The sequence below is a fragment of the Xiphias gladius genome, chromosome 16, assembly GCF_016859285.1.
Source record: "Xiphias gladius isolate SHS-SW01 ecotype Sanya breed wild chromosome 16, ASM1685928v1, whole genome shotgun sequence".
Classification (NCBI taxonomy): domain Eukaryota; kingdom Metazoa; phylum Chordata; class Actinopteri; order Istiophoriformes; family Xiphiidae; genus Xiphias; species Xiphias gladius.
Window position 1 is genome coordinate 5,887,678 of NC_053415.1, and position 24,823 is coordinate 5,912,500.

Below are 24,823 nucleotides of genomic sequence, written 5' to 3' on the forward strand. Positions count from 1 at the left end.
AAATGTTTGGCTCCCCAACTACAGCTTCAGTTTTTTCCCTTGCATAGTTAGCATCAAAACTTTTGCTATTTTTTCCAGAGGTTTACAGTAGATAACTATGTAAATAACCCAGTACAATATGATTTGTGTCTCAAACACAAATATATAGCAGTCTAGTAGACACATTTTCTGTCACTGCAACTTTTTATTCAATTCAGTTGCATTTTCAGTCTCGTAGTGTAACACAAACTGTACATTTATTTGTGGTTGCAGCTGTGACGATTATTTGGTCAGCGAAAATGACAATCACGCCCTGGCTTCAGCTTCTCCAACATGGGAATTTTTCACTGGTTTCTGATATTTTACATACAAAATGATTAATTGATTAAACTTATGATGAAAAGTTGCAGCATATATATATATATATTTTTTTTTTTTTTTTTTTTAAAGTGACAGAAGCTGCTGTAACTTTTAGCTCTTACTAGCTATTGGGAAAAGCGACACCGGCCTTTGGATACTCCCTAAAAAAACAGGTTATAAATCTGTTTTATTCTTGAAAGAAAACATTGTCAACATATTGGGTTGCATCTCCACCACATCTGTAAAACTATGTTGTATACATTTGTTTGCCTTTTTTGGGCGTAAAAATGAACAAAAGTAAGCATGAGAAATAAAGCTACATCACGGATCCGACGTAAATTCTGTGTGACATTTCGCACAACTTGATATGGCTGCTAAAAACCAATCTTTTCAACACTTTCTCACTCAATGCTGTCTGTGCCGCTTGTGTGCGTATGCCAGTCAGTGCGTCGACCTTATGCCGAGCCATATGCTGCGCTTCCCACTGAAAAAAAAAAAGAGTCGCAATGTGGGACTCCAACTTGTACCACACTGCCTGAAATTTACATTGACTTTTCAGCCTGCCAAATAAACAGTGCTATCATAAAATGTAGCAGTGGCAATTTAACATCTTTCTACTCAATTCAGGATAATGACCTAGAGGTAAACACTACCCAGGTGGCAGAATTTCAGCAGAAAAAGTAACTAGTTTCCAGTGTACCATTGCCCACATTTAGTGTTGTTGGTGTGGCAATATGCATCATTTTCAATGGCACTTCTCATTTAGTATTTGATATAAAAAAAACTAGGAAATAAAGATCTCTTTTAGTTACTGGTAGTCTCTAACTATATATAACTCTGGAAAAAGTAAAAAAAATCTAATCTTGTTAAATTGCAGCTAAATTGTATTGTACCGAATTGGCTCTGAAGCAGCGTATTTATTGTTACAAATGTATCTACTATCATTTTTGTATCGGATCATGGACTGTATCTAGAAAAGTGTCAAATCCTCTAAGAGGGACAGGCACACACCCTTATTTCTACTGTATTAAGGTGGATGCAGATATGCCACAAGCAGAATTTTCAAAACCCCAACAGTTAAAGTCAAAATGATCTGCATAGCTAGATTCCACCAGAGGCAAGTGAGAAAAAGATGTGGTAACCTTTATATATTAACAACTCAGACTAAAATTTTGCAACAGCCACCCTCAAGACAAGATTAGGCTTACAATTAAAAGTGGCTGTGTTATCATATAAAAAGTATCTAAATGAGAATAGTTTTAGCATGAAGGGAGGCAGCGAGAAGAACTCCCCCTTGAGTTTAGAACAGGGCAAAATCTTAGGAGCTCCTGAGCTAAAAGGAAATTTCCAACATTTGAAATAGAGTATAGGCTTCACACTGCACACACGTGCATGTATACATGCGAACTAACCCCCTACAACCTCCCGTCACTGAAGAGCTTTCAAGGTCTCGGCCATTCCAAGAGGCTGCGGTTGGTCGGTGGCTGATGTCTGGGCTCCATACATTTTTAATGAGGACTCTCACTTTCTCCACAATAGGCACTATACCACTAGACTGCAGTGCGTCAACACATCCTAATGCTACTCGCACACACCTGAACCCCCGCAGACAGGTGCGCAAAAACAGTCATGTACCTGCATGAGACGGCAATCACTTTGTGATAGATCTTGTATTTCCCCGTTTTCTCTCTCACATACCAAATCACTACTTCACCCCTTCTGCTGAGAGGTACAAAGGGGTAGAGAAGTTTTAAATGAAAGTTAGTGCTGTGTGTGAATGTGTGCACTGTACAAAACTGAGTGTGTGTGATGTGTGCGTGAGTATACTTTCTTAGCAGGATGTGTCTTATTGATTAGTTCCCTGCAATTTCCCTCCAATCAAAGCCCCCCGCCCCCAGACTGTCTGCTGGCTCCCAACTGAAAAGTCCACTTCACACACATGTAAACACTCACAAACACCCAGTAACACACACACACACACACACACAAAGCAGATGAGACCAACGTATCCACTGACTGCCTCATGTTGTGTACAAATCCTTAGCAGCAGCAAACCTCTTTGCAACTGAACATAGCATCGATTTTCATAATCCTTAGCCTCATATTCCACTGTAATCCTTTGAAAACTGAGGGAGAGAGGCAAACGGACAGATAGGGAGAGAAAGTGACAGACAGAGAGAGAGAGGAGAGGGAGAGAGAGAGTAACAGAGAGACAAAAACAATGTTGAAGCAGAAGGAAAAATGGAGAATGAGAGAAGAGAGGCTATACAGCATATATACAAACATCAGAGACAGTGAAGACACACATACAGACAGACACAAACACACACACACTTATACAGCAAAATAGTAACGCGGTGCTTTGTTTCACTAAACATTTTGAGTTCAGTAATCACGGATTCTGGGCATAGGCCTAAAGGGTCAGGGGGCCCTGGCCAGAGCCTCAGTTTGAAGTGTTAATATTCCTTGTAGGAAAGTCAACCAAACTACAAAGAGATGCAAAATGGATACAAAAAGTCACAAAACAACAACAAAGAAGTGCAAAATAAGCTCAAAAAGACACAAAATCTCCAAAAAGAGATAAAAAACCTCCACAAACAGATGAAAAATAACTAAAAGGAGACTCAAAATCACTACAAAGAGATAAAAAACAAAGAGATGCAAAATCACTGAAATCAAAAGCAAAAGGACCACAAATCTGTTCTGGGTGTCCTACTACCATGTAGGAGGGGTTGTGGGTGGGGGGTGGGTGCTATTGATGGGCCATTGTCTCATAATTTTTTCCATAGTAGTAATGTATGGAGGGCGTCCAGTGGATACTGCGTGTATATGTTTGTGCGTGTGCATGGACCTAGACTTGTCCTCTGTCTGTTTTTTCATTGGAATTCCCTTTTACCCTCCATAGAATGGGCCTCAATAAAGACATGAGCGTTGGCTTTGAGAAGCCTTTTTCTCCTTTGTCAGGAGGTCTAAACCCAGCGTTCACACAGCAAGTGTCCCTACAGCCCCTCTCTATGACTAGCTTGCTATCTGTTCCCCCCCACCTTAATTTTATCAACACTGATGGGTGCTATTGATGGGTTTGAAAGCATAGGTTTTCGTGGGTAATTACAGTTTTACACCGCAAATGGATCTAAATGGGTTTTCGTGACACACTATTGATCCTTGAGGGATAAATTGGTCTTTTTTTTCCAGCTGCCTGCCTCCAATGTACAGAGAGCTACGGAAGGGTGGTATGAGGATTGCAAAGCTCTTTGCTACAGCAGGGTCAAGTGCAGTATAGGTCAACCAACATACCTACCTAATTATACATCACTGACCATATGTTTCTATTCCTTATTTGAATTCAGATGGTGAATGAAAAATGATGACAAACATAATCAAGAGAATGTTACTTGGGGGAGAAATGGACTGAAATAACAATTTTACCCTGTGCAGGCTGCTCAGTGAAAGTCAGAGCATCAATCTAATGAAGATAACCCTTCACTGCGATAGGCATACAATATTTTATGTGGTCAAATTGTATAAAAATAATAACCAGGTTAAAAAAATAAAGCAAATTGAGGTATTAATTTTCTTCAAGGCAACATAGAGTATTGTTGATGCCACCAGCAGTTACAAGTGTCTTCACACAAGTTTAAACTTTGCCTTAATTGCATAGAGGTTTTTAGAGTCCAGACCTCTGAAGTACTACTACATCTCAGATATTTTTCAGTGATTTTCAGTTATTTGGTGTTGTGCTCACTGACTTATTGATGGCTGGTTACACAGTTGCGACTGAGCCAATCAAAGCTTTTGGGGTGATGGGAATAAGAATACGAACGTCATAGTTCAGACCTCATGCTGAGATCCCAATAATGGCCCAACCCAACAGACCTACAGCAACAGGAACAACAATGAGTATCGGGCGTGGCAGTTACTCCTGTAACCTGTTTAGTGTGACACAGTGGAACACAACCAACAATGAGATGACCATATCGGAATACCCCGTCTTGTCTCGCCAGGTTTGACAACATAGTGCTGTTTAGTGTACAGATACAAACACATTAGAAACATTGTGATGATTCTGTGACTGCCTAATATGACAGTGACATATAGATTGATCCCAACAGAAAGGGAATAGTTTGAAGTTTGGGGATACACGCTTCCTCATTTTCTTGCCAGTTGTTAGATAATAAAATTGATACCACTGTCATGTCTGCATGGTTACAAATGAAGATACAGCCAGACGGTCGGTTTACCTTAGCACAAAGACTGGAAACAAGGGGAAACTCATAGCTCACTCATAACAATCTTCCTATCAGCACCTCCACAGCTCACTAATTCAAATGTTACATCTTGTTCCTTAACCCTACAAAAAGCAAAGTTTAAAAAAAAAAAAAAAAAAAGTTGTGGTTATATTCCGGAATCTTTCCACTCTTTATGCTAAGCTTAGGTAACCATCTCCTGGCTGTAGCTTCTTATTTAATAAACATAAATGAGAGTGGTATCAATCTTGGTATCTATCCCTCACCAAGAAAGCAAATCAGCATATTTCACAAAATGTTAAACTATTCCGTTTAAACAGAATACTTTTTCAATCAACGTGACAAACGTTAAGGTAACTCTGCTTAGCAACCTCTACTGCAGCTTTTGTATCAGCAATGCTCGCTACTGAGTGGTTAGGGCAAAATGAAAACCCAACTTCAGACAGAATGTGATTAAGATGTCTAAATGTCAGACTAAATATTGCAGTGAAAACAAAATGACACTTCAGTTTGATTATTTGACTACTTTGAGTCCTACATACCCTATAGCATCATCTTCAAAACTTCATACAGTGGCTAACAATTTACAAAACAGCAGATATTTATTGCCTTGTATTGCTTGTATGAAAATAAGAACAATTCATTATTATAAACAGATCACTTTATAGGGTGACTTCACATGGTCTTTGATTACAGTCATCTTTCTCAAATCATTGTTTGATTAACTGAAAGTTTGTTTGATTAAACTCAGCTGCCGCCTGATTGGACTACGCAAGTGGTTGGCTGCTGTTTGATGAAAATTACCTGCTGTTGGGTTGCAATTACCTGCCTGATTATTCACCAGAAACAATCTTATCAAAACATCTTGGGGCTTTTGAAAGATTAAGAAGTACTTTTATTTTCCGCATTACAAGAAGGTACACTGAAATATTTCTATGTCCGTTTGTGTCAACTGCTTTTTGAACGATACACATTATTGACTTTGGCTGACTCCCTTGTCTTGTCTTTTGTTTCCTTATGTAGGGGCAAATGTTCCATGTTATGTACTGTGTAACTGTCTTTATTCCAGGCTGTGCTAAATAGGCTTGAGACTCCATTTTCTTTTATGTTTTCAGTTTTGTGTGCACACACCACTGACAGTACGTTGTGCTGTTCTGACCTTTTGAATTCTCCCTTTGGGGACTGAGAAATTACCAATAAATCAATTTTTGTGGTTTAGTAGAATATTAAGGTGCATTTGTAAAAGTGGGTGGCATCAGGACGAGTGGATGCCAGCTGTTTGGTATTTGGAACAAGGCTCAGTATGCATCATGAAGCTGTTCCTTGGCATTACCGTTACTGCACACAGGGGTACATTATCTTTCCATTACATCAAGTAGTTTGATACAGTCATACTCTCAGGGCACTTCTAATTTCTAGCTGTACGCCTGGTCTTATTAGCACTGCCTTTCTTTTGCTGATACAAAGGGTCATTGTTCCACACCAAATCCATAATGTTGGATCATTTAAGCTCCATTCATGCTGTAGAGTGCAAATAAATAAAAGTTGATACTGTCTGGTGCTGGAAAACAGTTCACCAGTGTGGCCTCCATCTAATTAGGCTTTGCATCCGCATGTTTATTATGTACCCCTGAGGATGTTTTCTGTGCTGCTTCCTTGCTAATGCATGCGGGGGAGCCGACAACATATTACCTGCATCCATCTCATCTGCAAAAAATGGTTAAATTTATGAAAAACGTTATTTCTTCACTGAACTACTTTTCTGTGTGTCAGTCAGTCATTTTTGGCCTGACATTGCCAAGTCCTGTAAGGATAGTAATTGGATTTCCAGAGCAAGCAAAAATCTCCTTTCTTTCTATTCCCTGTTCTAGTAATTGAGGTTAAATGAAATGGTCAACCATGCACTAAACCTTAGTGGGTGTTCATCAGTGGGTGTGTGGAGTATAAAGACAAGTTTTTATCTAAATTCTCTTTGTTCAGACTAACTAAAATATTTCAAATAGCACAACTGGTCGTATCTGTGAGTGAAAATTTTAAAAGGTACCAAGATAACTTAAGCCTAGTTGTGTAGGTTGACTGGTGGCAGTTTCAAGCATTTTGTGGGAGTGTCTGTGTGTGCAAACTCACCAAACATCCTCTGCATCCACATCGCACTCAGCCCCAAACTGGCAAATGTCACAGGTGGATGTCTCCTTCTGTCCTGCTTCAGCTGAGCCCTCTCCTCCTAAAAGTGACAGAAGAAAACATGTAACACCTTTTTCGTCCAGGACAACACATCCTGTCTGTTTTTTAAAGCCCAGCTGGTTCATTCAGAGGGTGTGAAAAACTGTAACTAAGCCCCTGTAACAATGCACCAATATTACCGTGTGAAATCAGCCTTGGACAACAGTGCATTTACATTCTGCCATATCCCACCATAATCCCACAGAAGCTATCTCCTTCATCCATTCACTCTTTCCCCTTTGTCTCCACCCTCTTCTAGTCCCTCCCGGACTATCCTTGCTTGACTCTCATCTATCACTTTCAAATCCCTGCTGATCTTTTTGGAGTCCCTCTTTTATTTCATCGCGCTGATTTTCTTGCGCTGTGAGTGCGACGACTCCTTGGCGGCGGTGTGGGTACTGGCGTCAAGCTTATGGCGGCTTAGGGAACCTGCCAGTGCATATCACGCCTCATGAGCGGCCGAGGGGGAGAAGGAAGGAGGAAAAAAAGCAATCTGGCCAATCTCAAATTGCATTCTCCTACCACAGAGGACTCCTCTGGTCTCTGAACGCCTTTGCTCTTCTTTTCTTTCCCCCTCGGCCCTCTTCTCCATTAGAAAAGCTCTATTTTTAAACTTGCTAGGGCCCGTGAGGACAACTTCGGAAAAGAAGACGAAGAGGTGAAACTTGGCATCATTTCCCCATGTCATATCTTTAATCTCTCCAACACATACACATGCACAGACACCCTCACTGCTGCCACCATGCACTTCTCCCTTGTGTCACCTCTTTCATTTTCCCTTCTGAAACTTTTGTTATTTCTTGTGATCCCCTGTGAAATGCTGGATGAATTGGAAAGAACTCTGGTGGAGAGGTTTAACCTGATTTTCTGCTGTCAAGCTTAAGTTGGGTTTGGCTCTTATTTTAAGGTCAAAGTCAGTTAACTTTACGTGGCTTTCTTTGTCTGTTGAATCTAGTTAGCATGTGGCGTGCCTCCTCCATAACTCTCAGCTTGGATTTTGTTGCTGTTGGGTCTGTGTCCAAATAACAATGCAGCCTGCAAGATTGAAAAGTTCCTTTGCTGAGGATGTTAAGCTCTTTTCAAACATCCTGCCTTTGCTTTCAGTGTTTTTTCCTTTTGAAGCTGGGTCTGAAGCTGCAGGTGTTGGAAGGCAGCCACAGCAGAGAGGCAGTGTCCTCTGAATTCTGAACATTTGCAGTCAGGTGGCAAAATGTAAATTCTGTATTCACAGCTTTACGTTCAGGTCACAGGACTGGCAAGACTACAAGGTGTGAAGCTGCGTTGGCACTTAGCCCGCCAGTGTAGCTATGACATTTCTCATCAGCATTGTATTTATTTTTGATTTATTATATGATAACACATGTGCTGTTGTAGCTTCTCTAAAGTGAGTTTATTATAATTTTATCTTATATAAGCAAGAGTGCCATTGGCCCCTAGTAATGGTAAAGCTCCAAAAACCCTGGATCCTACATTTACCATGATGCCACTTGATGGGATAATTTTCGTTAGACCCTCCATGCCATGATAAATGTACATGTAATTCAAACTCTATGCCCCCAGTTTGTAGGGGAGATTAATATTTCAGACTTTCCTCCTGAGCCACAGAAAACATTATATAACTCACAGTACCGCTCAAAGGCTGAGTACTACTTTTCATGGCTAGTAAACTGATCTTGATGTGAAAAAATTCAAGTTCCCCTTTCAAATTCACTAACGCAAGCGATGTTTGCAAATCCAAGTGTGATGTCAGTGTTGTTCTCAAGTGTTCAACTGTGCATGACAGATCAATTATATAGGCTTGTTTTTTGTCTCACGTCGGAGTTTAGGATATAGTCGACACTGGAACTGCTGCTGATTGAATTAGCCAAGTGTGACCCTTTGACCACTGAGGTAAATGTAATTTCTCTTATTCCCACCTGTCGTGTATGTTGTGGTGTGTGAAATTTTCACAGAGCTCTCACAGGCACTGGAGTTAGCCAGCCTCTCTGTTAAATGATCAGCTCCAAATAAAGGCTTGTGGGCAAGCAAGCATGTCAGCTCTCCCATGACTCTCCTCTCCTACAATTGCACACGAGAGAAAGCGAGGTAGCCAAGGAGAGAGATAGCCCATGCACATTTCTGTGTATGTCTTACGTGTGTGCATGTGCACAATGCCAATGCCAACATTGTCTCCTTTCCCTCTTTTTTTCACACGCTCGCACACACTTATAGCCAGATCCCCATACATGGTACTACAGGCACAATTACCAAAGGTGACTGGGGACAGGCAGTGTTTTCCACTCCTCAAATCCCTGATAGAGTCTCCTGTAGCACTAACACAACATCTACCCTGTTTCTGTGTCTGCTAATCCCTGGAATCAGCAGACACGGCTGGGTAATGACTGAAATGATTAGCCCTTCTAGAGCCCCCACAATCACCTCCCACCAGCCCCTACATCACCTAGTATCGATCCACCCTTGGACCAGACCAGACTGGCCTCCTCCGTGATTACTGTCCTAGGCTCACCTTCATCTCTAACAAATCCTTTCTTTCCTTTGTTGCTGTTGTTACAATCAGTTCAACTTACAACACAACACAATTCTTTCTCTATATAAGTGCAGCTTTTGTGTGACTTTAGCACAACGGGGAAGCGATGTGAAGAGGAAAGAGAGAAAAAGTTAAGATGAAGTTACAAGGAAGAGAAGAAGAGATTAGAGTAAAATCGTGACTTAAAGGGGAGATAAGTAGGATAAAACGACACAGGAGCAAATAATGGTGGATCAGTCACAACGGTGCTGTGGGGCTCCCTCTTGGAGTTAAAGAGGGTCTCTAATCCTGTTACTGCTTTCTAGAGCTTGGCCATGCCTTAAATACTATGCAAGCATGTATGCACACAAAATCATAATACAAAAACAACAGAATGCAGCAATGTGACTCTTGTATTTAAACCTGAGACTCCACTGGTGAATATAGCCTTGCACTCACCAGGATGCCACAGAAAATGGGAACGGTTTACTGGGAGGGAGGAAACCAGCGTGACAAGCTCAGAGCTCATTTAACTGCAGCAGCTGGCTAAGGCGCTCTGGTGTGAACAAGCATTGGTCGACTGGTTCAGCTCCTGTAACTTGTGAAATAGAACCAAGGACAGCTACTGTGAACAGCAAACTGGAAAAAAAATATCTGTCATGGTATAGTAAATAAGTTCATGATATTTGTTTTAAAATGGGTTTTTCAAAATGGAAGCAATGAATGTAGATTGTGATTTGCACATTAGTTTATAGAGTAACATCTATAGTAAATACTTGTTTATATCATGGTGTGAAGTGATTTTAGTTTGGGTACACCTGCACTGTAGATGATTTCTGTTCTTTTAACAGTAATAACACTGTATTCCCAACTGTGCCTTCCTGTAGAAAGGGAAAAAGGCAGGAGTATAACAGTATGTTAATATTTATTCTTGTAAATCTGACCAAGGTAATACTTGGTAAGTGGAAACAAACTCAGCCCACCATTTTTTTTTTCCCCAAAGCAATTATGAAAAAAGGAAATCACTCTATCATCATCTTATGCTTCAAGTTAGAGCTGCACAGTAGTGCTGGGCTCTGGAACTAAGCTCTGTGATTTAGCTTACATCACCTAACAAAAAAACCAAGGTATTTTGGTTTGCCAACAGATATTAACCATTTAAATGTCACTATCCAGCAGGGCCATGTATTCTGCTTTGGATGCTTACGTGTAGCAGACCATTGTTGTTCCATCCTGCCAGGACGGAACAACAGTATGTGAGGTATTTCTGATGATGAGTTTGCCGTGAACTGAAATGACTTACACTGAGAAATTATTGCAGTAAAAACTATCTTAAGTTAAATTTCTAGAAAGGTTTAAGAGCTTTACTAATATTGCTGTAAATGTGTTCAGTTCTTGATATACATCGAGTCAACGTTCATCAGTTTTTGTTTGTGTTTAAAACCTCGTCACATTTTTTATTGTTTCTGTAGTTAGTGCTACAGAAACTTTAGTGAGGTATGACTTACAGCAACTTACTAGTTGATTGTTGCCACTAAGGTGGTGTGGTTTTAAATCTGAACTTTTACAAGTGTGAAACTAGCAGCTGATCAGTCATTTTTCTGGTAACAACTACCACGTGACTTTATGGCTACATTTTGACAAATGGAAGATTATAAACAAATCAGTTTTAACGAGCAAATTTTCACTTTGATTATTCAAAAATAATTCAACCCTTTGCACATTGGCCACTGAAAATTTGCTTTTGTTTATGTTTGCCCTTGTTTTTGGATTGACTCTACCCGCAGTGGTGCTGCCTATGAAATAGGTTCCTACTCAGTCTGAACACACCTTTAGAAAATTTTAGGAAAGGTACCAATCAGAGAACTGTTTCAACTACTTGCAAAAGGCATTAAGTAGGAAGACACTGTAATAGAGCTACCTAACAGTCATCCTTTTGATATAAAGCATTGCTTTGAAATGAATAAAATTACAAATGCATTGAAAATTCTTCAGTGTACAGTAAGGTATAAATGTGCCCGAGCTAGGCTGTTCCAAAAACACAATAAAAAGGCCATCATGAGTCCTTTGAATGAGCTACAGAGTTTAATGACTGAGGTGGGACCCACTGTTGACAGGGTGATTCACCTGTTGCAACTTTATGGCTGCTGAAAAACCTCCCATGACATGTGGGCCAGTGTTTGCCAGAAGGCGTACCAAAGAAGAATGTTCTGTATTCTAACGACAGTAACACTGATGGTCTCAGCTGCCCAGATTATGGTGGTAATGCCGGTCTGACTATCATGTCTTAAAACCAACCAACTCAGTCTCAATTCAGTCCAGATTTCACAGTCCCCTTGTAACCTGACCGAGTTTAAATCCTTTTGCAAAGATGAATAGGGGATGAATTGATGTGTCGAGATGTGCAAGGCTGATACAGACCTATTGATATAGACCAAAGGCAGTAACTGCTGACACTACATGTTTTGTATTTGTTGTTCTTTGTCTTCCTTTCTTTCTTTCACTCACCACTCTCATCTTGGACTGGATATTATTGTATATAACAGTATACACAGCATATTGTGTCTACATGAGCACATACTGTGTTATACTGTATGTGCAGACACTCCGGCATGGTGAGTTGGTGACGTTCTTTATATACATGGATACACCAGTGAAACCAAAAGGAAGTTTAAGAGAGACCAGAGAGCGAGACAGGAAGAGAGACCAGTCCTTTGAATGAGCACACACACACGCACACACACACACACGCATGCACGCACGCACGCACGCACACACACACACAAACACACACACACACACACACACACACACACACACACACACACACAACCAAACACAGCCAGGAGATTTAGGGCACTCTAGCGTGCAGCTATCATGCGGATGATGAATGAAGCCCACACACCCCTGGAAAACAGAGCAGGACCACTACGACCTTGGTTGCAAACACACTGGGGAGAGACGGAGGGGAGAGGGATGAGAGACAGACGCAGGCTGATACGCCAACATTGGGTTGCGCGTGGTCACTGAAACAGATGCATCATAAACCCCACATAGCTCACTATTGTTACTGCATCACCAATCAGAGGGTTTAGACTGGGGTCATACTAAACACGTTTAAAGCAATTTATTCAAACTCCCTGGAGCATTTAACTGATTTGTCTGGATATTTTGGGAAAATGTGATGGCCACGCTGTAGTATCATAATATCATATTACATCATTCAACATGCATGAAAATGTAAGATGATAAAGATGTGTACATGGTGCACATGGTGAGTTGTTTAAGGACAATGACAAAACAGGTCATGACTTAATGATGGGCTTCATAAATGCAGATTAACTTATATATAGACTTCCTATAAAGTACAATAGGACATTGAAACACCCTGTAGGTGGTACACTGTAGTCTACCCTTACTGAAATATGTGTAAATACAGTACAATTCAAGAGTAGCAATAACTACGCCTCCAAATTAATCATACAGTTGACTCTGCACTCTCTAAAACAGTCTTAAACTGAACATTATAACCTTCATGATGGTGCAGGGCTGTTGTATTAGACTGTATTAGTTTTAGCTAGGTGTACCTAATAAATGACTCCTTATAAATACAGTCAATTGAATTGAGTTTCTAAAAGACTTGTATACAGGCCACAGGATAAATGTACAAAGACAGCAAAACAAAATTATGCCTATTGGCAGGTGTTATCAATCTTACCGGGGGCTGTTTTCTTCCCGCAAACGGACGTATGATCCATGAAAGCTGATACAGGAAGCAATAAACATGAGCCAAATAGCTGATAATGGCCCAGCATGATGATACAGAATCTATGGTACAGTCACATTGTATCAGCATCAGAGAGCAACCGGTACACAGTTTGAACTCTGACTCATCTAAGATGTAATCGTTCAATTGTGTGGGGAGCTCCATTAAAAGAAGACCGTGCTGACAATTAAACTATGAAACCCATCAATCAAAATGACATTATCAACGGGCCGCTGCCCCAAGTGGCCGATCTGACAGGGTGAGCTGGGCCAAAGAACAGAAGACAGCAAAATAATCCATAAACATAATGGACATCAATATTAAAAAAGATGACATATGAGACTGCTGACAGAAGCCAGGATTCAATTTCTGTTATTTATATATTTTTTTTGCAGGAGACCATATCCCTTTTCACAAAGTCATTTTTCAGCCATAAGGCCGATGAGGAGAAGCCAAGCCCCTTCCCAAAACTGAGCCAACGGCGGTTGTTCTGGTGATGTAAATGACAAAATGAATTAAGGCGCGGGGCAATAATGACTGCAAAATAAATATGATGCCATCAAAATGCTTGGTGGGTATTGGCAGGGAAACACACACTACATGTTAGTACTACTGTGATCAAAATAAAACCCACCAGGCCATATTTTAAAAGGTTGGAAATGAGGACACTCTTTTTATTTACATTCAACTGTTATGATTTGATGCCTTTTCGTCAGTGGAAATGGCATCAAATCTTAACAGTTGGAGTCCCTTAACTTGACTGAAGGTACGATCAGACCAGAATTTATTTTTCATTCATTTAATTGAGGGAGCAGGGAAGACCTCTTTGCTTTTGTTTGGCCAAGTTTAGCTTGACCACAACATAACTCAGAGAATGTGCTCAGTGGGGTGGATTTATTACTGGATTGCTCTCATGTTTTAGCACAACTCAATCAGAAATGAAACCTATCATTTGTAACAGAAAAGATGGTTCACATACGACCTTGCAGCTTTGCTGTCTCAACGGATTGTTGTTTCTCCTCATTCATTTCACAGGCAGTTTGTAGTGCAATGGCAAAGCCACGTCAGACACATTTCCATCACTTTTCTGAATCTCATTCAAAAAGATTGTCTGACATTGTCCAGTGTAGAGCACCAACAACATTCCCCCAAAAGACATTGATTTACTTACTCACTACCCTTGACCTTCTTTTTTTTTTTTTTTTAATCATTTGCACTCTGCCTCTTACAGGCTCCATGGATCACACCCTTTGCTATCCAAGAAACTGAAAGCAGCTACTATATTAATCTATGAAGTCACATTACCCCGGTGACCTAATAAAGGCCACAACTCAGAACATGTCTGTCCAGCAAAAAAAGTAAAAAAAATAAATAGTTGATGCCAGAGTTTGATCATTCATGACTGTTTACATACACTTTGCAAGTAGGTAGTTGTGCCAGAAATCCCTCTGATGTGACATTACCAAAATATAACCTCTCACCATGTCAGCATGTTATCTAGTTGGGCAACAATTAGCCAATTTACTGGACATTTTGGGAACCATTGTTTGTTGATTTGGTTTTAACATTTGCCACTTGAAAAGTTTCTTATTTGCTCAACTTTTTACTCTCACGAGATGGCTTCGGAAACAAACTCAATGTGTACATGCATTTCTCTGTGGCATGGGTCTGGGGGATGTGAATCGAGAAATATGGCTACCAGGGCAAGTTCAGTTGAGGCCATAAAGGTTTATCAAAAATCCCCCCCATCCTCTGAATATGCCAATAAAAACCAAACTCTTAACACAATGCAAAATTCAAACCCTAAGCACCACACATACACTGTGACCTCTGATGCACTGCTCCAAATCCAACAGTAACTAGGCGCACCAGCAGCCAGGTACAATCACCACTGGCAGTGATCGTGCAGCTGTGGAATGACTCCATGAACAAGGTCCCCAACTGGGTCACAGCCTTTCTGAATGGATTAAAAAGAGGAATTATAGCTTTAAAACTTCATCTTTCCCAGCTTTGAGAGGATTAGACCCTGCATTCTGTCCTGCTCTCGCCTGAATGGCTTAGTGACTGTCTTTCAGTCCTGTCACCTATCTGCAGTCAAGCAGAGCTTTGGGAAAGTGCATTCAGGTTGCTCAAAAAACTTCAGAAAAAGTGACCTATGTACACCACCTAGTTTCTTTATTTCTAATATGACTTGTGTGTAGTTCTATATGGTGGATACATATTGAAGTGAATTAATATTAACTAAAAAAAACTCTGGACATTATTTATGTATATGATATGGTTTACAACTTTTTTGACACTACCATACTCTTAGTCATAGTTTGTCATTTAAGGATATTCACTTTGCTCTCTTGCCAAGAGTTAGAGGTGAAGATTTGAAACTACTTTCATGTCTGTGTGTTAACTGTGAAACTAGGAAACCAGGACGTAATTAGCTTGCAAGGGGGAGCACCGACTGCCTGATTCTGTCCAAAATTCAATAATACACCTACTAGCACCTGTAAAGCACACTTAATGACATGGTGTATGAGTCTCCGCTGGTTGTCTGTCAACCTTGTAGTTAAGACTCAAGGTTACCAATTCTCCTGGACACTTGTTACAATATGTTGCTCTCTATAATATCACAAATATTCAGTTTTTTATTTCTGTTTTACATGTTAATTAGTGAGCTTAAGAGGTGCCTATAGGTGTATTTTTGAACTCTGGACAGAGTCAGGCTAGCTGTTTCCCTCTGCTTTCAGTTTATATGCTAACTAAGCTGACAGCCTCATGGTACTAGGCCTGGGGTTAACACGCTAATTTGTGCTTAATATCAATCTTCCCATCTGTCTTTTGGCAAATAAATGAGTAAATGTATTTCTCAAAATGTCAATATTTTTCTTAATTTTTGGTACCAATACCAAAAAGATACCATATTTTTGATACCTCACATTAAGAAATAATTTTGTTTTCTATAAAATGTTATTTTCTGTTTAATAAAAAAATCCAAAATTGCCAAATGTATCAGTGCTAATTTTTTTTTAACACAAAGCAGCTTTACATAAACATTGTAAAGCATTATGATTGAAATGAGGAAATATCTATCTAAAAGGAACAAAATTATAATAATCAAACCGAGAATTTAAAGCCAACTTCTGGTACTTTCCAGTTTTTCATTCCTTGCAGTTCGGACTGATTACATATGAAAAGAGCTGTGTGCTACTTTTGTATTAGTCAAGAATGTTAACACTCTCGGTGTCCCAAATGACGGATACACAGTTACCTCTTTTCCACCAGGACAGTGCTGGTGTTGGTGCCAGTGCCAGTGCAGAGCCAGTTTAGAACTGGCTCCTTTTGAGGACTGGCCTGCGTTTCAATGGGTGTGAGAATTAAATGTTGTGTAGTCCAGACTCCATACCAGTTGGTGGCGGTAATGCACCAATTCGTTGTTTGCCTACTGCTGATATACCTCAAAAAAGAAGAATGTCATATAGCGGAAGTTGGGGTAATTTTCTTTGGAAAGAAATCACGATCGACAGAGTGCAACTGCTTTCCTTGCTTTTTATAAATTTAATTTAAAGTCATTACATCTTGCATTTGAAGGTTTCGGAAAGCATCTCGCTGCTACCTTTGCTCATGTTTTCTCAAAATGGCAGAGAAATTCTTGCGGTAGCCCCTCCCTTAGACACTGAAGTCAGTGTTACCAACGTTTTGACCAGGAGCTTGTTGTTGAATGTGAAAAAAGTCTGGTGCTGGTGTCAAAAATCATATTTTTTTACTTATTAATCAAAGGTGCCGGAATGCTGTTCCGGATTGTTACGGCCAACTTAAACCCTTGGGTTTTGGGTTTTCTTCTTTATATAGTCCTTCAATTAGTCATGTGCCTTTACAAGAGAAATATACAGTAAATCACTATGAATCCTAGTGTTTTTATTGACTTATACCATAAAAAATAATTTATAAAGTATGTATTAAACATCTTGAATAGCTCAGTATTATTATGCAAAAAGAATTTCACAGTACAAGGCTTCACCACCAACAGGATGTAGAATCAGCTTTTGTGCCTTTCTTCCTCTACATTTACTATGATTTACCCAGCCCTTTTTTTGAACAGTCCCTTCCTGTTTTGTGTTCAACGAGACAAGATTTTTCTTTTAATCTGGAAATATGATGAACTAGCCTAAAGCAAGGCACATTGGACTTCAAATAACACGGGGAGAAAGCAATGTAGGCTATTCCTCCCTAAAGAGGACACCCATCTATTTTAAGTTAGATTTTGCTAATGCATTATGACAAAGCCACAGCTCTGGCCCACAGCACTCGTTGTCTATTAAGCTGGAAAAAAAGGTTTTTGAAATCAACCACACTAAATCAATTATGCATTTGTTTCTGCTTAATTTCAAGTCTATTATATAAACACGATGGCGATTTGGATAGCTGCTTCGGTTCTTAACTCTCTTGTACTTTTACTGGTTTTGTTTATTTGTTTCAACTTTTGCAAATCCAACATGATTACTTTCACTAAAGAATAACTGCTGAACATCCGACAGTCCACTCCACACAATCTTTCAGTCATCTTCATGACTGCAGAAAGTTTCATGGAGATTTGCCACAGGATTTTCCCTCTCTTATTCTGGTTGCCGTTTCAATCCCAACACAGGCCTGTGTTAACAGGTGTTACAACACCTGCCTGACCAGATAACCAGCATAGAACATAACATCCAGATTCTCTCCTGATTATTTTAGGTGACTTTAACAGAGCAAACCTCAGCTACGAACTGCCAAAATACAGACAACATATTAGATGGATAAAAACACACTGGGTCACTGCTATACCATATTAAAGGATACCTATAGCTCTGTTCCTCATGCAGCTTTAGGACTCTGTGATCATTGTAGTGTTCATCTTCTCCCATATTATAAGCATAAATTAAACCTGCAAAGGCTGTGTTCAAGACTATGAATACATGGACCAATGAGGCAAACTGGAAATTCGGGCCTGCTTTGACTACACTGATTAGAGGGTCTTTGAGCCTGCAACTACACACCTGGTGTACTCACTGTCACCGTGACATTGTACATTAGTTTTTGTTAGGAGATGTGTGGGCCCACTAAGACTTTCTTCACTTCCAACAACAACAAGCCCTGGTTTACAGTTAAACTCAGGCATCGACATCAGGCCACGGAGGAGGCCTGTAGAAGTGGGGACAGGATCCTGTACAACCAGGCCAGAAAATCACTGACCAAGGAAGATCAGATTAGCAAAGAGAAGGTACACTGAAAAGCTGAAAAACAGGTTCTCAGCTAACAATCCTGCATCAGTGTGGAGAGACCTGCAGGACATTGCCAGCTACAGGAAACCACCCCCCACACTGTGGAGAACCATCAACCGGCTGACGACCTGAATGTGTTTTAATGTAGGTTTGATAAACCCACATTCACACCCCTTGTCTGCTCCATCCTCGACATCACACAACCAACTGCACCTCCTGCAATCACCTCACTCCTACCCATTGACTGCTCACTTGCACTAAGGATCTGTGAAGAAGATGTGTTGGCTCTTTCAGAGACAGAAGATCAGGAAGGCAACAGGCCCAGATGGTTTGTCACCCTCCTATCTGAAAGTCTGCACTGACCAGCTGGCCCCCATCTTCACTCAGATCTTCAAAAGATCTGTGAAGCTGTGTGAAGTCCCCCTTGCTTCAAATGCTCCACAATCATCCCCAAAACCCTACATCACAGGACTCAATGACTGCAGGCCCGTAGCCCTGATGTCTGTGGTCATGAAGTCCTTTGTGAGACTGGTGCTGATCCACCTAAAGTACATCACAGGCCCCCTGCTGGAACCCCTTAGAGGGCAAACAGGTCAGTGGATGAAGCAGTTAACATGGGACTGCACTACATCCTACAACACCTCGACTCCCCAGGGACATATGCAATGATCCAGTTTGTGGACTTCAGCTCGGTGTTCAAGACCGTCATCCTAGCAATCCTCTTCTCCAAACTCACCTAGCTTGCTGCACCCATCTCCACCTGTCAATGGGCCACCAACTTCCTGAGAGACAGGAAGCAGCAGGTGAGGCTGGGCACCTCAGGATACCCATATGTTAAACTCCTGAAATTTGCAGATGACACAACAGTATATCATTCATCCCTTTTATCACATTATAAATACAAGCAGGCTGTATACTGTATATAGACGTGTATACATCCACATACTGTACATAACCACCTACTGTATGTATATAAAGTAACTTATTAATCTACACTCTTAATATTTACTTCAGCACTCCTTGCACTGTTCCATACCTTGCACCACCTGTTTCCTCCTGGCTGATTTGTACTTTATGTAGACACCGTACATTGTGTCCATTGTTGTTGTTTTTTTCCCCCCTACAGGATTGTACATAATGGTCATATGGATATGTTTATTTATCTTTATCTCAGCTTTGTTGTCCTTGTTTTTGCTGTATTTCTATATGTATCTCCCTGAACATTGTACCTGGTACTGTGTACTGTGCGTAAGTACACTGAGAGCCACTGGAAACCAGAGTCAAATTCCTTGTATGCATAAACATGCTTGGCCAATAAGCTGATTCTGATTTTATATGAATGAGGAAGATAGCACCACCAAGGCATCAAAATGCAACTGATCACCACTATTTGGCCAATGCTTTGTTTTTCTCTATCTCTTCTTCCCCCCATTACTCCATTATTTGTCCTCATACACACAGTACACAAGGATTTTGAATTTCCTATCCATATCTCACATCAGCATGCTTGTTGGAAATTCAATTAATTTCCCCCTCTACTCACACTAGCAGCTAGGCTCTCTAACCTTGGCATATTTACTCTCCAAGCCCCAGCACAATGTGGAGAATATACATGAATGAATTCTCATGCTCTCTCTCTCTTTTTCTATCTGCCCTTGTGGAAAATTTTGATGTGCTCTTGTTTGTTGAGTGGTTTTTCTCTAAAAAATATCCTGTCCGTTGTGCCTTGCAAGGGCCACCAGAGGCCCACCTGGACACTGTGATTGTATGTTAAAAACTACCTGAAATTATAGAGGCAACAATGTTGCAAATACATTGGCTGAGCAAAAATTTTACCATCAAGTTACTGGGAACACCTACAGAGGTGTTTTGGGTATTCTGGCTCATCTCTGCTCAGGCTGATCTTGCGCAGAGCTATGCTGGGAATTACATGAGGTCACCAACCTTGATGCTTTAATAACAGCAATAAAGGTATAAATTGTCCTGTCCTGACAGGTGATAAAAAAAACTGACAAAGTGAGTCAGGAAGTTGTCAATCAAGCACAGTCTGTGCACACCCACAATCCTGAAAAGTGGTCTAACTAGCCATACTAAAGTTTAAAAAGTTTAAAAGATAAACAAAGTTAATTTCCAGCCCCAACTGGAACCTGAGACAAATCCATCCATATTTTGCTTCTTATGGTGTTCCTTCCATTCACCTCGCAACACACCGGATCCCGCATGTGGTGAGCCCACATGGCAAACGAACAAGATAGCATACAATAACTGTTTCTGTAAGCCGATGCTACATTTGACCAGCAATGTAATTATACACTGTGCCTTTTGATGTAGTTACTACCTTATGGTAGTGTGGCTGCTTGTAGTAGGTAGCTCTCACAGCGCATTTGGGTATGCAAACAATGTTTCAAGTGCTTTCCATCTGCACCAGGAGTAGCTATTGTTCAGTTGTTGAGTAGCCCATGATCACAACAGTAAATGACAAGAGCAATGTTTTGTTCATACGCTGAAGTACTGCATCACTCTCAGCCAGTGGCTTGAACTGTATTATCTCAGCAAAGATGACAGCTGTCAGACATTTTACTTTGTCTCAGTGAAGTTTTCCAGAGCAAAACTTCACTGAGACATTGTCTTTTTTTATCCTTTCCTAAAATCATTACGTGATGAATGTTAAAAGTTAGAAAACTGGCCCTTTAAATCTGTCTCTGTGTTTATATCCCTCAGGCAGGAAGAAGAGATGACAAAATGAGAGCAAGTAAAAGAAAGAAATGATACAGAGAGACAGACAAGAAACAAGAGAATTTACGAATGTGTGTGCTTTTATTTTTGTGTTTTTGAGTATATCTCTATAGCTATGAGGACCAAAAGAAGGCGGGCTGAGATTATGGTAATCATTATGGTTGGTCATATCCCTGCCGTCTTATTGTGGAATGATATGGCAGGGATTATGACTGGTGATTTATTGTTACTGTTTGCATGGGGTTAGCATTAGGCTTAGGTTGATTAAAAACATTTGTGAATGGGGTCAAGTGAAAGTCTTCACATATAAAGCAATACAAATACATCGTGTGTGTTTTTCTTGTGTATATGAATACATGTGTATACATGAGACAAAGGCTTATGGCATACAGTCTATATTTATATATTTATATACTATACATATACTGTACTGTATATACAGTAGATACATACATTTGCTTACAGCCTAAGACAAAAGGTAAACACATGACAATAAGAGGAGGAGTTATATTACTATCCAATTTGGAAATCAGTTGATAAAATATAATTTTACCACCTACATATGAATATTTTGTATGTAAATGTAAGCCCAAGGTTACTACTGCCCCTGGAGCAGATTTGAGTTTAATGAAATGCTTCAGGGCACTTTGGTAGTGATAATGGGTATTTCAAAGCCTTTACTGACCCTGGCTTACTGTCAAAAATCAAACGTCTCCAACATTCACTCAAAACAACTCCAATAAATTAAATAACTCAAACAAATAACAAATGACTCTTCCATCCCCAAAAGGCCTGTATGTAATTCCAGGTATACTAATGCAATTAAAGAAAAAGTTTGAACAAATTTGGACTTTAGGCTGGCATCTGTCCAGGCTTGAATCTTGTCTTGAGGCTTAGATTTCAAGCAGATCTGAGAAATTTCTTTCAGACACACTGAAGCAGGTATCATGAACAACTAGCCAGAAAGGAAGCAGCTCTCCTGTAGGAAGCTACTATTAAAAAAGCTTTTGTGCTCACATGGACTTTCGGTATCTGACAGTTGTTTCACAAGCTCCATTTTCATTTTGCTACTTACTGCTTTGAGCCATTAAGAAGCACTTCAATCACTTGCGTTACACAAGGTATTTGCTTCGTATATCTGTCTGAGAGATCAAAATTTGCATTTCACCAGGGCTTTCAAAGTGCACTGGAGGACATCTGTTGTGTCACTTTGGTAGGCAGAGCTACAAGAGTACTTGGAAAACATTTGCATAGCATGAAAATGAGAAACTTTGATATACTGTTAATAGGTTTCATTGCTTGACATGAACAAACAGCCAATCACATCATCAATGATGCTATTTTGAGCCAGTTCTATGGTAGTCATGCAGTAACAGCCCCCTTGCAAATACAATTTCAGAAAAACAACCCCCACAGTATTGAAAACCTCAGTTAACAGCAAAAAATAAACATAATAAACATAAAGAATTATTGTGACAAAGTGAGGTAACAAGACACTCGTGGTGTGGTTTATTAAAGGCTGACATGAAACAGATCCATATAATGTAATCCCTGCTGAAAATGTACACCGATCAGCCACAACATTAAAGCCAGTTACCGGTTTTAATGTTGTGGCTGATCAGTGTATGCTGCCATTAATTACAAACTTAAAAGCACTCCGAGAAGCACCCTACCTCACTGCAACCTTCTTGTCTTTTGTGTTGCAGCCTTTGAAAAAGACATTACACATGCTGTTGCTTTTATCGTTGTAAAGAGATGGTCAAAAGTGAGGGATTCAAGCTGATATATGTAATTGACCCCAGATACAACATGCTCTGTATTTGCTGGATGTGTAAATAATCACCTGTTTGCTTTTGCTAACAAGTTCGCTGTATCAACTTTAAAGGTGATAATATGTCGTGTTGTGTTCAGAGGTTTCCACTGCCCACAAAAGGCCAAAAAAACAAAACAAAACAAAATCGGTTGTTAGAGGTTTAAGGGATAGTTTCAGACTTTTTCAAGTAATACCTCTGGCCATGTTGGCCAGCATGAGATCTGTTCCTAGCATAGCTAAACTGTAAGAAATAGGGGACAAAATCCATAGTCTTTGTTATGTGCAAAAAGGTCTTCCAAATTTCAAATGAAGTTAATTTGAGGGCTCACTCTTTAAGTTGGACAAATCAAGTGCTGGCAGTCATGTATGATTGTTGCTGGTGTTGAATCTCTGTAACAATGGTTCCATCCTCCCATCAGCTCAGCAAAGAAACAGTGAAAAGAAAATTGCGTAAAAAGACAGAAACTTTGGAAGATACTCACTTGATCAGACAACTCAGACTGCTAAATCTTCACATTAACACAACTGAACTTAAGTATGCATTTTTGTACAGAACAACTGGATTTTGTCCCCTATATTTTACAGTTTGGTTGTGCTACCAGGATATTGCTTAACAGCCTGTGTGGAGAGAGGGAGTCGTTACAGTGACCAGCAAGTTTCAAATGACATATGGCACGGCAGTATTGTATTAGGACAGACATGTACAATTAGAACCTATCCTAAGCTTGAAGGGATCTTTAAGCTCACCAGAAATACAGACATTATTAACATTCTGATGTGTACTGAAATCAGCTGATATGAAAAGAATTTCAGTGATAGAATTGGCCATGGCCATGAACGCTGTCTTTGAGCAGACACTCCCCTTACATTCTCAATCTAGTGACCCCACTCTCTTTGGGCAAACACATACTTTGGCGATCTTGGCACAGTAATGCCCCTTCTGTCCCCATCACCTGCTTGCTCCATTATGCATTGGTGACAGAAAATCTCAGGAAATGTCAGCTTCCTGCCTGCAACTACTCTGTACTGACTTCACTGGTGTCAGCTGGCTGCCTGCTGAGCCCCACCATGCCACGTCTAATCTCGCCACCAGCCTTTGGGGCCAATCTCACACTGCTGAGTGTTGGAGAGGAGCCTTGGACAGCCAGATGGGTGAGTGGTGGCAGGGTTTGGTCTCAGGGGTGGAGGAGGAAGAGAAAAAATAGGAGTTAATGGCTAATCCTGTGTGCACAAGACCACCAGAGAGGATTGGCCAAGGCTAACAAGAGAGCTACAAGGAATAGAGGAGCGGGAACTAGACCAGGTGGTAGGAAAGGAACTGGTGAAAAGGAAGGAAGAGTAAATCCATATCAGGGTGTGGAGGATATGAGGCTATGATATGAGAGAGGGTGAGAAAAGGCAAGAGCTGGTGGTCACTGACCCAGAAATCTGACGGAACATATTCCAGCACAGTAACTAACATAAGTATAATATGGAAAATTTTACCATGGAAAATTTTTAAATTTTACAATGAAAAGAAGTGAGTCATGAGTCTGCTTAAACCTGCATTAATCTGCTCGCAAACTGTGTTTTTTTTTACATACAGTGACTTCAGAAAGTCTAAACATCCCCTTCACTTTTTGCATACTTTATTGTGCCATAGATTTGATTTTAAATGAATCAAACTGGCACTTCTGCCCATCAGTCTACACTCAATAACCCAAAATGATAAAATGAAAACATGTTTTTAGAAATTTTTGCAAATTTATAAAAAATCTAAAAACTATCTCTTATTTAAATAAGTATTCAGACCCTTTGCTCTGGCACTCCAGATTGTGGTCATGTGCATCCTATTTGCTTTAATTATCCTAGAGATGTTACTAGAACTTGACTGGAGTCCACCTGTGGCAAATTTAATTGATTGTACATAGTTTAGAAAGACACACACCTGTGTATATAAGG

General features: G+C 40.1%; 1 protein-coding gene across 1 annotated transcript in view; it reads right to left on the reverse strand.

The window, feature by feature from the left end:
* Nucleotides 1-24,823, reverse strand: part of tmeff2a (transmembrane protein with EGF-like and two follistatin-like domains 2a) — a 109,413-nt gene that overhangs the window by 13,735 nt on the left and 70,855 nt on the right. The window contains exon 5 of the mRNA XM_040147756.1: nt 6,714-6,810. Coding sequence (XP_040003690.1) covers nt 6,714-6,810 — 97 coding nt within the window. The remainder of the gene's footprint in view (nt 1-6,713; nt 6,811-24,823) is intronic.